Below are 15,783 nucleotides of genomic sequence, written 5' to 3'. Positions count from 1 at the left end.
TCAATCTTTTTTATGTACCTAGAATACAAGCCTCTAAAATATTTTTTTTTCAGCTAGCAAACTACCCGAGTAACAAAAACTAGATTGTTTTTTGCTAGCTCATGAACAAAAAATAGATCTTTAAAAGCAAACCATAGTGGGCCTAGCTTGGCTAATGGGAGACACATACAAGAATTGTAAAGATAAGAAGAATTTGCTTAGAGACTTACCTTGAGGCATGCCAGACCCCATACCTATTATTGAATTCAATAAAATCCCTTTCTATGATGGAAAATTTTTGATAAAAAGATTTATTAACTAATTAACAGAGTTGGAAACTTATTTAATTTTGAACTTGTATTGGCATGCATTTAACTCTATCATGGCAAGATTTAAGACAATTATCAATTATGGAGTTATACAAGATGATTATGAAGAGATTTTATATTGGTTAGATAAGTAAATAGATTGTTATTATTTGCTTTTTGTCCAACCTTCTCAAATAACAAGGAAGAAAAATATAGAAGAGATGTTGTCTATTCAAAGTAGACAATTTCAACATCATCTTAGTGACAATAACAATATTGTTGCAAGTACTACTTTATATGTCAATGTTTTATCTATTAACATTGAAGAAGAAATCAAAGAAGCTCCTAAATTAATATCTTGTAATGATTATGAAGGTCTTGCAAAGAAAGACACTAAAGATGATGAGGAAGTCAAGTTTGAAGTTAGAGAATATATGAATGAATCATAAATGGACTTCATAGGAACATAAGATATAATGTCAAATATAGATTTTTTATTTATTATGTATACATCATAAAATAAATTTTGAAGTTCATATATGAAAAAAAATGCTACTTCATGAATATATTGGCTACAATGCTTTATTGGAAGTATTTGTTCCCCGTGAATGGAAGAGTTTAATTTCTTAAAGTTAACCCGAAGATAAGTTTTTTAAAAGTAGATGGGACTAATATGTTGTTCTTGGAAGTAGATGGTACTAATATGGGGTTCTTTGTTCATCATTATTGGCATAATAATATTTATTGTATTATTTATTTAATTGTTAAGATTTTTTAGGTTTTTGGAAGTTTAAAAAGAGTTTAAGATTTTTTTGATGAAATAGAAATTATTTTCAATTTAATTATTAGATTGAGCTGAAATATTGACGGGAAATTCTAAAGGTCCTTATTTCTATTGAGTTATAACTTTCAAGAGAGTTTTGAAATAAAAGTTGAAAGTTACTGCATGAGATTATTTTTATTTTTCTTGTTGTATTTTAATTCTTTTTACTATTTAGATTATAACTTTTAATTTAATTAAAATTTTACAACATGATAATCCTAAAGCTAGGGATTCTATTAGCTAGGTAAATTTCAATTAGGAATCATAAGAAATTTAGATCTATAATATCTGGTTTATTTTAAAAACATTCAGATTTAAACTATTTAAAATTTTTAATATAATATTGAGAGTCTTCTCTAATTTTCTCTCCGTTACACACGCTAGATGCCACGCGAGTTTGTGTCCCTTTCAGTGAGGGGGGGTTCCGTTAACCTGAGAGCAGCTCCTGTAAGGACAAAAATGTTACCCTGCATATACTTTTAATTGAACTTCATTCTCATCAACAACAACCTGCTCGTACAACATAATCATAAAGAGACAACCTCTTTTTAAGTTACAACAGGAAAGATCAAGGCGAGGATTTCCTTAGTTCTTGTTTTCTAGTGCTTTCTCGAGCCAGGTTTCAGCATCCTGCATCATCTCAGGACTGAGTCTCACCATCAGAGTACAAAATTCTGTTTCATTGAGTACTCCATCTCCATCAAGATCTCCTTCTCTCACCATAGCCTCCGCATCTTCCTTCGTCATCCCTTCCATCCCTAGAAGCGCCGAATTCCTTCGCAGGCTATCTGATGTAATCAACCCCTTCTCAGGGTCTGCCAGAAGACGAAAGCCCCCACATAATTCCGACACAAAAGCCTCTGCATCAAGTGTCTCCGCCATCACCGGTAACAAGTCCTGATACTCACTGCTTGCTGCAGTTTTCATCCCATTGTGATCCTTATTCATTTCTTTAGATGAGAAAATTAAGGATCCCTCAATCCGTGGGTATAAAACAAGAGTGTGGTGTGGACATGTATAGATGTATATATATAGGCCTTGAGGGCGTGCAAAGATTGATAGATTTATCTGGAATTTTTTTTTAATTTTTTTAATCTTGGATGTCCGGGCTAGCTCACGCGTACCTCAATTAATCTTCTGAGACCCTACAATTAACAATCATATAAGCCTCTAGTGACCCTGAGGTTTGTGGTACTGAAACTGGTAATATCTGAAGAGTAAATCCAGGACTTAACTAATTAAGCTACATTTCCTCGAGGTTGATCTACCCTACTTTTTACTTTTTACGGGAGTGGTTGGGTTGCACCGTATTCTCAAAAAATTTAAATTTTATTTTACTTAAAATAAATTTTTTTACTTAAAATAATTTTTTTATATTTTTAAATCGTTTTAATGTGTTGATGTTAAAAATAATCTTTTAAAAATAATATAATTTCATTTTAATATATTTTTAAATAAAAAATATTTTAAACTATTATCTTATCATAATCTCGAACATCACGGCAAACATGGAAAGTGTCATTGATTTTCTACATGGACCCATATCATTTGGGCAGTTTCTAGCGAAGCTCAGAAGAAATCGAACGCATCGATATCTATCCACTGCTCATGAAAATGGACGGTCTGATTCGGGGGCTAGGACACATATATCAAGAAATAGGCATTCTGCACATTACAAGTTCTGTGGTGTTGCGACCATTTTAAATTATTTTCTTGAATTTATTCCAACGTTAGAGGTTTCTAGGAAGGTTCATTTGGAGGGGAAGACAGGACTTCTAGACGTAATCTTAATAATTGGTGGAATGATTTGCTTAAATACCCGAGTGGTGTGCTTCTGTGAAGGTTCCTGTTCTCTCCCTCTCCCTCTCATCTTTCTCCATCAATATGATGTTTAGATTCTTCAATTTATTTGTTCTCCGTCCATTACATACTCTACTAATATGTCCCATCCAATTTGTTATTCATTCAATTATTTAACGTTCCAGATTGGTAGCAATTCATTTCACATGCTTTATGCTTCATATTGCTCGTGTTCTGTGCATGCTTGTGACTGCTTACCCATGAGTGAGTTTTTATTTATTTATTATAATTCCATCATTATTAGTACCTAGTAATTAATTAATCATTCATTAAGTGCTTGCTTTCCATGGCGACCGAACCTTAATTACGGAGATACCTATACAAAAAAATTGATGGTCACAAAAACTTGCTTCCAACTAAGACTGTTGATGAGTATGAGATCCTGGCTAGATCATCCGGAAATCTGCACAATTCGGTTCGAAAATGAATTTTCTCAACTCTTGATGAGTCTCTCGAGTCGTGATATGCTAATTGCTTCCCAACTTTCTTCCAATTTCTGAATTAAATACCAGTGCCATAAGATTATTTATGTAGGAAAACTGTACCGACCCTCGTCTGCTTAATAACAAAAAAAAAAAAAAACAAAAAAAAAAGAAACGCCACAATTTTCTCAAATGAAAGACAAAACAAGCTTAGCATAAGGTTAAGCTTAACACACACATAAAGCCGAGAGACTTTCATACCCTTGATAACAACTAAGATAAGAACATGCAAATGATTCGATGAGAAGGGTGGTAAAGCTGAATAAAACAATCTTTTGTTTCTTTTTCACCATAATCAATGCGAATGTGACTTGCTGGGACCATGCACGTATTAGCCTTGGATTAATCTTAAACAAGTGGTTTTGTGTTTGATGTAACTTATAAAGAATCAATTCGATTAAGAAATTTAAGCTATTAGAATCTGGAAGTCGACGTTCGATATATGATTTATATTGTGTTTGGTGAGCAATGTCGAAGAACTAGTTTAGCTTAAAAATTTACATGATTGAATAATAGATTATTTATATTATTTCCTAATATCTATATGAGAAGATAGTTGAAACTAAAATGTATTGTTTCTAGATGCATAGTTTTTCTTTTCTATGCTTACAAACTCCATGAGCTCATCACTTGTTGTCTTCGTCATCTAATATTTTGTTCTGGTTTTTTTTGACCCATGCTACACGGTGAGTTGATTTTTTTTAATATTAAAAAAATAATAAAAATGTTAGAAAGTATAAAGCTTTGTATGCTGGTCGAAACATTTTTAAAATACTTAATTGGTGTTATATTGAATGAAATACTTTTCTAAAAACAATATTAAAATGTTGATACATCAAATTGACGCGGGCTGGGGCAAACTTTTATGGATATAAGGAGAAAAATGTTAAGGCAATGCTAGGATAATATTCCAAAAGAAGCAAAATATAAGTTCAGTTAATTTAATAGTATAAAAAAGACACCCCTAATTTAACAACATGAAAAACAAAGAAAACCCGAGTGAATATTCTAAATTTGAGTTAATATTCCAAAATTATAACTTGTGAAATCTCATACCCGGGCTTAATCGAGAATGTCACTTCCCAACCAATTTAATGTTGAGGATAAAATTATAAAAAAATATTGCAATTCGTGAAATATCAGACCCGAGTTTAATCAAGAAGGTCTCAACCAATTTAACGTTGAAGAATAAAATTGAAAAAAACCATTAATCTAAAAACTTGTCAAGACATAAAATTAGAAATTAAAAGAACAATCAAACTTGATAGAAAAAAAAAATTGGAGGATGAAATCACAAAAAGAAATCATCTAAAATACAAATTAGCAATTAAAAGAAATCATCCAAATTTGAGAGATGAAAAAAATTAAGGAAGGATGAAATTGAAAATAATTTTCAAATTGAAATAATATCTTTAAATTTAAAAATTGCACTCAAGAGAAGAGGGACTAAATTTGAAGGGTTAGAAATTGAATAACTAATGTGATTTTTTCAAGAGATAGCGTGCAAATCAAGGTGAAGGAGAAAGAAAAGAAGGGAAAAAATAAAAGCAAATTTGCACTAAACCAGACTGAACCATCATACACGTGCTACCTATATAATAAAGGATGATGATACAAATCAAATGATACGGCAGGAGCACGATTAATGCCACTAGAGTTAGTCGAAGGTGAAGGAGAAAGAAAAGAAGGGAAAAAAGAAAAGCAAATTTGCACTAAACCAGACCGAACCACCATACATGTGGTACCTATATAATAGAGGATGATGATACAAATCAAATGATACGGCAGAAGCACGATTAATGCCACTAGAGTTAGTCGAAGACATCGTCTGAAAGCGGTGGAGCGGCTGCCACTTGTCAGGCACGTATCACCAATCTTTTCTCTTTTTTTTTTTTTTTTATTTTGTACAAAAACTAAAATGCCCTTAGGCTAAACAATAATAACAAAAAAAAATCCATTATGAAATTACTAACAAGCCCCTGAAGCCAAGACTAAAAAACTTGGATGGTAAAGGTAATGGAGTCATGGAAAATGAAATTCCTATAAAGCCCCTGGACCAAATGTTCTAATTTTTAAATTTTTAAGGTTAAAACAATAATTTTACTGTTATTAAAAGAAAAACATTGTTTCCCCCAAACAAATAAAGAAAGAATAATTAACCTCATGAAAAAGACCACTTTACCCCTCAAGACAAATTCATTTGATTTTTCAGTCAAGGGCAAAATCATAATTTTATTATTAAAATCCACAATATTCTAAGGCATATCTGCAATATTTCCCCCACAAGGTTTAGGTTCTTGTAATACAATTAGACATTTGAATTGGGTTCATTAATTTGATTGTCCATATTTGCTTTCATCCTGTGTCTTTGTCAATACCAACATTTTATGTTCTTCACCTCATTTTATCCCTTCCGTTTTCACTTATTCTTTTTTATATTGACATCTAGATGGATCACTACTATTAGAAAATCAGAAAAAAGGCAACACAAATCTTGACGGAAATTGTGAAAAAAAAATTTACCTTTTGGTTAGAATGTTAGGAATTTTAATGTGTTGTTGATATATAAATTTGCTTAAAAATCATTTGTGTATGGAATACTATTTACCTTATTATTGTGAAATATTTAAATGTATATATATTTTGTTTTCGATATATGTTTTTATTGTGATTGGTTGGTTGCTTGTTGTTGATGTTGTTGCTGTGTGTTTAGGTGAGAATTATAAGATTGGAGATTATAACAACTAACAAAAATTAAAAAAAATAGTGAAAATTCCATCAGCAATTTCATCGGAATCTTCACAACCATATATCTTTAGGATTTTCTAATGAAATTGACAAAAAATTTCATGATAATGTAGACTTATAGCTAGAAAAATTAAGCTTGATCAGTAGATGACATGTCAACAAAAAACTAAAGGAGGGGTTTTTATTGTGTACCCCTCCTCATATAATATTATTCATTGAAATAGTATATTTTTTTTAATTTTAATTTTATTCTTCAATATGGGGATTGAACTTCATAACTTTTTTCAATTTACTTTTTTTGAGTTATCTTATACTCATGACTCAGATCGCGAGTTTAACAGGTTGACTCAAGATTTTTTCTTTCCTTTTCTAATTGACTTTTCTTTTTCATTTTAATTTCATTATTTAACATTGGGTTGGTTAAGAATTAAGCTTTATGATCTATTTCAGTCTGCTTTCTAAGAGGTTATCATTATCTCATGACTTAAATCACGAGTTTGGCGGGCTATCACTTGTTGACTCTAGTTGTTTTTTTTGTGTTTTTTTTATTCGATTTTTTTTCAATTTTTTTTAACACTCGATTGATTGAGGGTTAAAATTTATAATTTATTTCAAGTTGCTTTCTATTGGATTATCTTAGTCTCATAACATAGGTTGCGAGTTTGACAGGTTTACTCGGGTTGATTCAAGTTATTTTTTTATCCTTTCTTTTAATTTTTATTCTTCAACATTGGGTTTATTGGAAATTGATTTCGTAATTTATTTTGATTTGTTTTTTATGGGATTATCGTGATCTTATGACTTGGAATGCATATTTATAGATTAACCCAAATCGATCAAATATGGTACCGTCTCAATGTTTATTAAAAAAATCTCATCTTAAATATTTATTTTGACGTAAACTATGTTTTTACTAGTCATTCAGGTTATTTTTGGACTCTACAAGATGACTGAGTTATATGAGATCAATTTTCATGGTGTTTTTTTTCCTACTTGAAAAAATATTAACTATACCTAGATATTTTTTTACATTAAAATGTTTTTGATCCGACCTGCGACACAACGTGAATTGATGATCTAGTACTAAACTAGAAAAACTAGGCTTCACCGCATATGCATGCAATCCGTTCACACACAAATATCAGTTATTAATACAATATTTTTCACCAGAAAGATCTTTTGAATGATGACTTGTGGTTAGAACAGGAAGCTACCCAGAAACTACCAAAAAGATTTTTCTCAATGATGTTGAAGATCATCTTCAATCCGCTCACTTTCCAATAAGATAGACACCAAGGTACAAAATTTTCAATTCCCTACTTTCTGCGAAAAGCTACTAACAATAAGGTTTTCTATGCGGAATTTTCCATTAGATAAACAGTCACCAATCTCACCAATCTCAGATCACACACACCCAAATATCAGTAACTAATTACGATACTTTTCACCACATGATGACATCACTTGAAAAATAATAATGACAACCAATTGAATGAAATTAGCTATTTAACATCTAACTGGATAAATTTTTCTTTCAACACAAAAAAATGAATATGATGACATTTTATACATGTTTTTTAACATAAAAAATATCAATCATGAATTTAAAAATATATGCTTGCATTTATTAAATGGATTGATAATTATATATGCTGCTAAAAAAAATTATGAAGTTTAATTTCTAATCAACTGAAGTTAAATAATCAAATTTGTGATTTAAGTTATGGACTTAATCGAGTTCAACACTTTTTTTATATTTTTTTTATTTAACTATATGATAAGACAAGCATACACTCACAAAATTGAGAACCAACTAAATATTGAAACATTTGTTTGAGATCCCAACAAATCTATAAATATCAAACCGAAATAAATTACTTCACCCAATTAAAAATAAAAAAATATCAAAAGATAAAATTAAAAAAATAATTAAGTAAGGAAAAACAATAAAGATATAATTGTGAATGATTAAATTGAAAAACAATAATAAAAAAATAAAAAAAATTTAAAAGAAGCGCATGAGCCTAGGGTAGCCCACATTCCTGAGTCTTTTTAATTTCTTTTTAAAAAAAAAATTAAATTTAACAAAAAACGGCAAATAAATATTTTTGAGATAAACCGAGTCATTTTCAAAAACAGCAAAATTTTTTATCGAAAGCAAATAAAAAAAATATAACGAGCCCAATCTCCAATTAAATACATGCTGAAGAATGAAACAAAAAAAAATATGAGCTTAGAAAAAGGAAGAAAAAACTAAGCAAATTTGAGTGAATCTTTTAAAATTGGGTTCATCTCCTAAACTTACAACCTATGAAACCCTGGACTTAATGTTCAAGGATGAAACCAGAAAAAAAATCTATTTAAAAATTTTTTCAAAGTAAAAATAATAGCTATCAAATATGATAGAAAAAACTCAAGGATGATGAAATCGTAAAAAAAGAATCAATTTTAAAATGATCTCAAATAAAACAAATAACAATCAAAAGAATACAAATCAAATCTAGTAGAGAAAAAAATTGTAGGAGGATGAAATTGTAAAAAAAATCCAATATCATAAATTATTTAAAATAAAACAAATAATAATCAAAATAACATGAATCAAATATAAAAAGAAATAAATTGAAGTACTGCTTTGAGAATATAGAAGGTTAGGTGTGGAAATAAAAAAAGAAAAAAAAAGAAAAATAAAATAAAAAGAAAGGTTCTCAGTATAAAATCAGAGGTCCGATATCTACACATGTTATCCTAGAATAGAGGGCTTGCTGAGACTATTCGAATGCTGCATCAAAAGCCACCATTTGGCCTTCTAATGACATCTCACATGTCACCCGAATTGCATGGCCATAGCCTTTGTATTGATGCACACAATGCAACGTCAGGTATTTTTTGAAAATAATATTTATATTTATTAAATTATCAATTTTTTTCTTATATCAGCTCGATTATAAAGAAAATAACCAAGATTAAAATATGAAAACAACAATGGATGTCAGTTAAACTTTTTTTTACTTTTAAGGTTTATTAGGTCATTTTATTGGACTTTAAAAATATAAAAAAAAATCGTTTTATTTAACGTGATAATGACTAATGAAAGCTTATGAAAATATTATATTACCCCTATTAGCTAGTTACTTTTAAGGTTTCGACATTTTCTGCGGAATTGTGGTGTGATCAAGACTTGTCATCCACGCTGTGCCTGTTAGCGTGTTTCAAGTTTCCATTCTTATATGATTGAAAGTTGAGTCCAACAGGACAGGGCTTTTTGTCTTCGATGCTACATATTTAAGACATCAATGTCGATTGGAAATGCTTCTTCTCCAAATTATTTGACAGTACCTGATATCAGATTATGAAATTATATAACAACAAAGAATAAGAATTGAAAAGTTGCATGGACTCGACTGCAAACCCTTGATGCCTTGCTTCCAATTTCTCTTACGGACCTTGACTGGGGACACTATATCTCCTTTTACACGCGCAACAATGCTTGAAATAAAATCAATATTTTACTCTAGCAGTAATAATGGTAAGTCGTGACGAAAATAGAAGAGGTCAGGTACCATGTAAAAAATACCAGCAACAGCAAGTTAGGACAATTATATACACTACCTTGCGCTTACAAACAAAGTCCACAAAGAAATTAGCTCGCAGAGCACAAAATGAAGTCCCAAGGATCACAGCTTCCACTAAAAAGAGTCGTAACTAAAATAGAATTCAGTTAAATATATATATTAAAACCCTTGAGCAAAGTAATGGTGAAAGTTATTATCAACAAGATAGAAGAAAAACACACAAACAATCGTTTTTGTGACAGGTTCTATTAATCAATGAACAACCAACTTATTATTTTCCGACCATCTCTTTCTAGCAGCCTCCAATGCATCCTCTTTCATCCTAGTATTGCATTAAGTTCTAGCTTTGGATCAACATATCCATCTTTGTCAGGTAATATTGATAGAGATGAATATATATAGTTGCTCGACATTGGATGCTCCACTTAGCTTGGGGAATGACAGCTCTGTCTTGTCTATCCATCTTGCAAATGAGATATGCATTCCCAAGCTCTTTCTCAAAAACACATTTCCTTTGAAGCTTCCGTACGTTCTATTGTTTTTCGACGAAGTGTCTTGAACAAGTATCCATGAAACAACTGATGACTGAGAATCGTAATCATCAATGTCAGCTAAAGTTGAGGAGGAATTGTAATCGAATTGAGAAATCTCATTATCAGGGTTGTCAGTGATATTACTATTGTCAAAATATGTTGTATTATATTATGCCAATGAACAAGAATGTTTAGTTAATAATCTCATCGTAACAATAACATACAAAATATAAAAGATTGTTATAGATAAGTCTAGAGTACATATAATTTTAAATCTATAAACATGTAAAATAAAATTCAAGACATACATTTTTTTGACATAAATATAATAAAAAGAGTAATATCATGCATACTAAACATATATTAAGACTTTCAATATATACAAAATCAAAGTCCTAACATGCATATTAATAATATAAATAATAATGGTAAAATTAAAACAAAAAAGATACTTAATTTAGTGTTGAAATACTTTAAAGGAATAAAACTTTTATTGTTGTCAAGGATAAGTCATTTATCATTAAAGCTTTATTGTTGTTCGCTTGTGCAACTAGAATTTTTGCAATATATCTCCCAAGATCGCAAAAACACCATCTTAATTTAAATTACTTCTAAATAAGGTCTTTGAACAAAAATAAAATAATTCAAATATTTCCCAACAAAGTATGAACCTAAGTTCTAGATTTGGGAGAAAAAACTAAAGTATAAAAGAAAATGAAAACATTAAAAAAAAGTCAGAAAGACTGTGAGAAAAAATAAAAAAATTTAAATTAAAAGCTTTTCATTCACCCTTTTTTTATAGTGAATTTTAGAATCTAAAAGGCTGAAAAATTAATTCTTACAATTATCAACCTTTGATTGGTCACCATAAGTCAATGATTAAATCTAAAAAAACCAAGAGTTCTTTGAGATTAATTTCTCATTCACCGATAATTTATTTAAATCAAGTTAATTAAATAAATTTCCGACAATCCCTCACATGAATGAAGATTTCCTTATCAATTGAAAATGACTCGAAGATTTGTTGAGAGACACTGATTTGGTAGATTGCTAAATGAGAATAGTTAGCTTTTGGCTTTGAATCTTCCTTGTATAAATATTATCAGATTTACTTAGCTAAATAGTGAATGTAATGTCTTGAACTATTCAGTCTTTTATGTAAATCATGACAATAGTATTCACATAGTTCTTTATCTAGATATTTCCTTTGGTTCTCACTATTATGTTCATTTTGACCCTTAACAACTCTTGAATTTATGAGTGCTTTAAAGAATTCGGTCTTTATCAAAATTCTTAAAGAAGTGACCATATTTCTCACTCATATAGGTTATTTTTTATTAAGAGTATTCTGATATACTACACTAGATGTACTAAGATATAAAAATCATTAAGAACTTAGCTCACTTTATGTCACGCTATAATTAGCAATTATTTTACCGTAGAAATAAGTAGGAAATAATAATTTTCTAGTGCTACCGAGAAAGTTATATGATTTCATTTTTTTTATTTGAACCTAGATCTTATAATCTCCAATCACCTAGGTATAATTACTATCATTACATTCTTTTATCTTTTAAAGGTTTTAAGCTTATTTCCTTCAATGAATTATACACAAGCTCTATCGAAAAACATTTAGTCAACTGATCCATAATCAATGGAAATTATTTCAATTAAGAGCAAGTGTTTAATAGTATTATGTCTATAACATATATGTCTAACTGGTTTTTGCTAACATGGAATATCCTTTAAGAAATTTTGAATTCGTTCAGCTTATTTTTTAGCTTTATCAAAAACAATAAACTTTGATTTCATCATAGATCTAGCGGTACATGTTTGTTTAGGGAATTAGCGATACATGTTTGTTTGGAGGATTTCTATGATCCAACTGCTCCACCAAGTGTGAAGAGATATCCACTTGTGGATTTCAAATTCTTAGTGTCGGATATCTAATTAGCATCATTATACCTTTCTAATACCATTGGTAACTAGTATAGTACAACTCATAGTTCACGGTGTACCTCAAATATGAGTACTCCTTTTAGTTTCTTCCAATGATCCATGCTTAAATTACTTGTAAATCTACTCACTTTTCTAATCGAATAAGCAATATCAAGCCTTCTATAGCTCATAATGTACATTAGACTTTAAATTATTCAAAAATATTCCAATTGATTTATTACTTTACCTCTATCCTTGTATAAATGTACACTTATATCAATTGGTTTTTTGACAGTGCTGTTATCATCTTTAGAAAATTAAAATTTTCTAAACATAACAAGATTGAAACAATACCAATTGATCATATGTCTTAGAAATTTGTATTTTTAGTATGATATCTGCAATATTCAAGTCTTTTATGTCAAACTTGTCAATTAATATTTTTTTAGTAGATTTGATCATGTAATCATTGCTTTCCGAAATTAACATATCATCCATATAGAAACATATAATGTCATAACATTTATATGTGTTTTTCATATAAACACATTTATAAACTTTGTTGATTTTGAGCTCATTTGATTTTTCATGTCATTATTTAGATATTTGTTTCAAATTATATACTGATTTGATAAATTTATAAACTTTTTTTTTTTTTTTTATCTATTAACAACAAACCCCAGGAGTTATTGCATGTATACCTCCTTATCAAGTTCATCATTTGTCCCGCACTGGAGGAGCAGAATTCTAAAATTCTTCCCAGAAGCAGGGCGTACCAGGTGCAAGTTGAACTTCTTCGAGCAAGTGGAGACGAAACATCTGCATGCCATTTAGAACATAAAGTTTGGGCCGCAGTTGCTGATGAGACTTCTTCAGCCATGAGGTATGGATTCAAAGGTAGAGTTAAAAATATTAATGTCTTGAACAAAGCAAAGTAGTGATGTCTAATTGAACCAGAGAAAAAGTCTAAACTTCTAGCATGGGTTCATACATTTCTACTTTCTTTTAAACTCTGATGTATTTTTATATATATAGATACTCGTGTTTTCTCTTATGAATTTTTCATTAGAGTTCATATAGGTTCCTCTTTCATTTTCCTAATGCTCATGGTTATACAACTCCTATTTTTTTTTTTTTCACCAAACGTATCTTGGAATCCACTAGCAGCACACCTACTCCAGCACACCAGAACAATCATTTTGATGGCTATGTGGATCAACCTTTCTACCCTAGAATGGTTAAGGTTGAGTTACCAGTTCGTGTAGATTTTGTTGGACGATGGAGTGATAACCCCTCCATGGAGCTCAGAGCGTGCTGGTAGGTGTTTTGAATATGACAATAAGTTTGGAAAGTTGTCCTCCAATTGGAACCATTATAGAAACAACAGAAAAGACTGGAGTTCTGATCAATGATGATGCTGGAAACCAGTTATATGTTGAGAATCTTACCTCTATCACTCCCCCATTTGATGACAATGATCCATTCCGGATCTTCAAATCTGCGTTTCTGGTGACAGGTATGGTTCATAAAAACATTCTTGTATCCATGGGGCTGCAAATTCAGACGTGGGCTAATGAACCCCATGGTAGCGGATTGGGAACTTCTAGCATCCTAGCAGCTGTTGTTGTGAAAGGACTTCTTCAGATTACAGATGGAGATGAAAGTAGTGAAAATGTTGCTAGACTTGCATTGGTTTTGGAGCAACTCATGGGGGCTGAGGTGGCTGGCAGGATCAAACTGGAGGCTTGTCGGTGCTGGTGGCGGGGGATTTGCTCTGTTATTTGCCAAAAAAGCCGAATCTGGAAATGAATTGAAGTATAAACTAGAGGGTTCAAATTTTAATATAAAGGTCCATAAATTGAACATCCATTTAGAAAATTAGATAAAACGCAGATAATTAGAAATATAGTTTTTATTTCATTCTTACCGCATAGCCTTGCTATCTTTTTTTTTTTTTAGTTTAACATGGATCTCCGAATCAACTTGCGTGCATCTCAACTATCTTTATATCTTAGGGCTTGTAAGTTGTTTGATACTATCTAAGTAATGCTATATAGAACAAAATGTTGGGTATTCATTATAAAAGCTTGATAAGATTATAGTTTTTATTTCATTCTTACCACATAGCCTTGCTATCTTTTCTTTTTTTTAGTTTAGTATGGATGTCCGAATCAGCTTACGCATATTTCAATTATCTTTATATCTTAAAGCTTGTAAGCTGTTTGATACCCATCTAATTAATGCTACATAGAACAAAATGTTGGGTATTCATTATAAAAGCTTGATAAGATTCAGCGATAAAGCTGTTTACATTATTCTCAGCATCTTCCTTTAAGTTCTTTATTCACAAAAACACAAGCCCTCTCTGTTTTTTTTTTTTTTTTGTTTTGGGAATTAACTATCAAGTCTTTCTTTCCTATATTGAGATTGCTTCTTCTACAGAAAACTGTGTGCGCGGGCATTACTCCATGTATTGAAACTGAACTTGACACATAAAAATTTAACGTGTATGGTAGAAGTTTTTTTAAAATATTTTATATTTCAAAATATATTAAAATAATATATTTTAATATTTTAAAATTTATTTTTAATATAGCATATCAAAATTATTTAAAAATACAAAAAAATTAATTTTTTTTTAAAATAACAATTGGACCATAAGGAGGAACAAGGCATAAGTCTCTAACTGAATTGAATTTTTTCTATATGAAGTCGGTTAGATTGAAACTAAAATTAACCAATATACAATATAAGGGTCTGGCTCAGTGGTCAACCGTGTGACTTGTTCTGTCCCCGTCCCGAGTTCGATCCTTTATGTGCATGCCTGTCACCCCCGTGGTGCCTTACTTGCTCACTGGGCTTGCAGGATGCTCAGTGGGCCGTTAAGAATAGTCGTGGTGCGTGCAAGCTAGCCCGGACATCCCACGATAATCCAAAAAAAAAAAACGTAGCTTCATAATTGTTGTGGTAGGTGTTTTGGTCATTTCAAGTTAGATTACACTTGTTTCAATTGAATGTGTAAAACTGGCAAAAATACGAAAAAGGATAACTCCACTTGTCAACCCAACAAAGAATCTCCTAATTTTGGCTTTAGAGAAAACGGTATCGCTTTTGCCTTCCAATTAAACGTACCTATCTATTATTACCGCATGATACAAGGAATAACATAAAACTAGTATATTCGTCCGTGCTTTACCGCTAGTTGAATTAATTTTTTTAAAATATAAAAAATATTAAGAGTATAATTTTTTTTTAATAATATAATTAAACTTGTCTAATTGGGTTAATTTTAAAATTTTTTAACTCAATTCTTTGTCTAACTTAAGTTTTTAATTAAACCGTGTGAGAGCTATCTCAACTTAAATCGATCAATTTTATAGGTTCAAATACAACCTTGATGATCGATAAAAACATAACTTAGCTTTTAAAAAATCTTCAAGATGATAATTTTTTTAAAAAATATTGAGATAATGATCGACCTCGCCCCTCAACGACCAAGGTCATGGACTCTATTGAGTTTAATAATTTTTTTAATAATAA

The 15,783-nt window shown here is 30.3% G+C and overlaps 1 protein-coding gene across 1 annotated transcript; it reads right to left on the bottom strand.

Annotated features, from left to right (window-relative positions):
- Positions 1 to 1,584: 1,584 nt before the first annotated feature.
- On the bottom strand, positions 1,585 to 2,126 carry LOC133690572 (calcium-binding protein KIC-like). Its single transcript, XM_062110796.1, has one exon. The coding sequence runs from the start codon at positions 2,056 to 2,058 to the stop codon at positions 1,696 to 1,698; it is 363 nt and encodes a 120-aa protein (XP_061966780.1). The 5' UTR covers positions 2,059 to 2,126; the 3' UTR covers positions 1,585 to 1,695.
- Positions 2,127 to 15,783: the final 13,657 nt, after the last annotated feature.

This window comes from Populus nigra, chromosome 4 (genome assembly GCF_951802175.1).
Source record: "Populus nigra chromosome 4, ddPopNigr1.1, whole genome shotgun sequence".
Classification (NCBI taxonomy): domain Eukaryota; kingdom Viridiplantae; phylum Streptophyta; class Magnoliopsida; order Malpighiales; family Salicaceae; genus Populus; species Populus nigra.
This window is presented reverse-complemented; position numbering and strand designations above follow the sequence as displayed.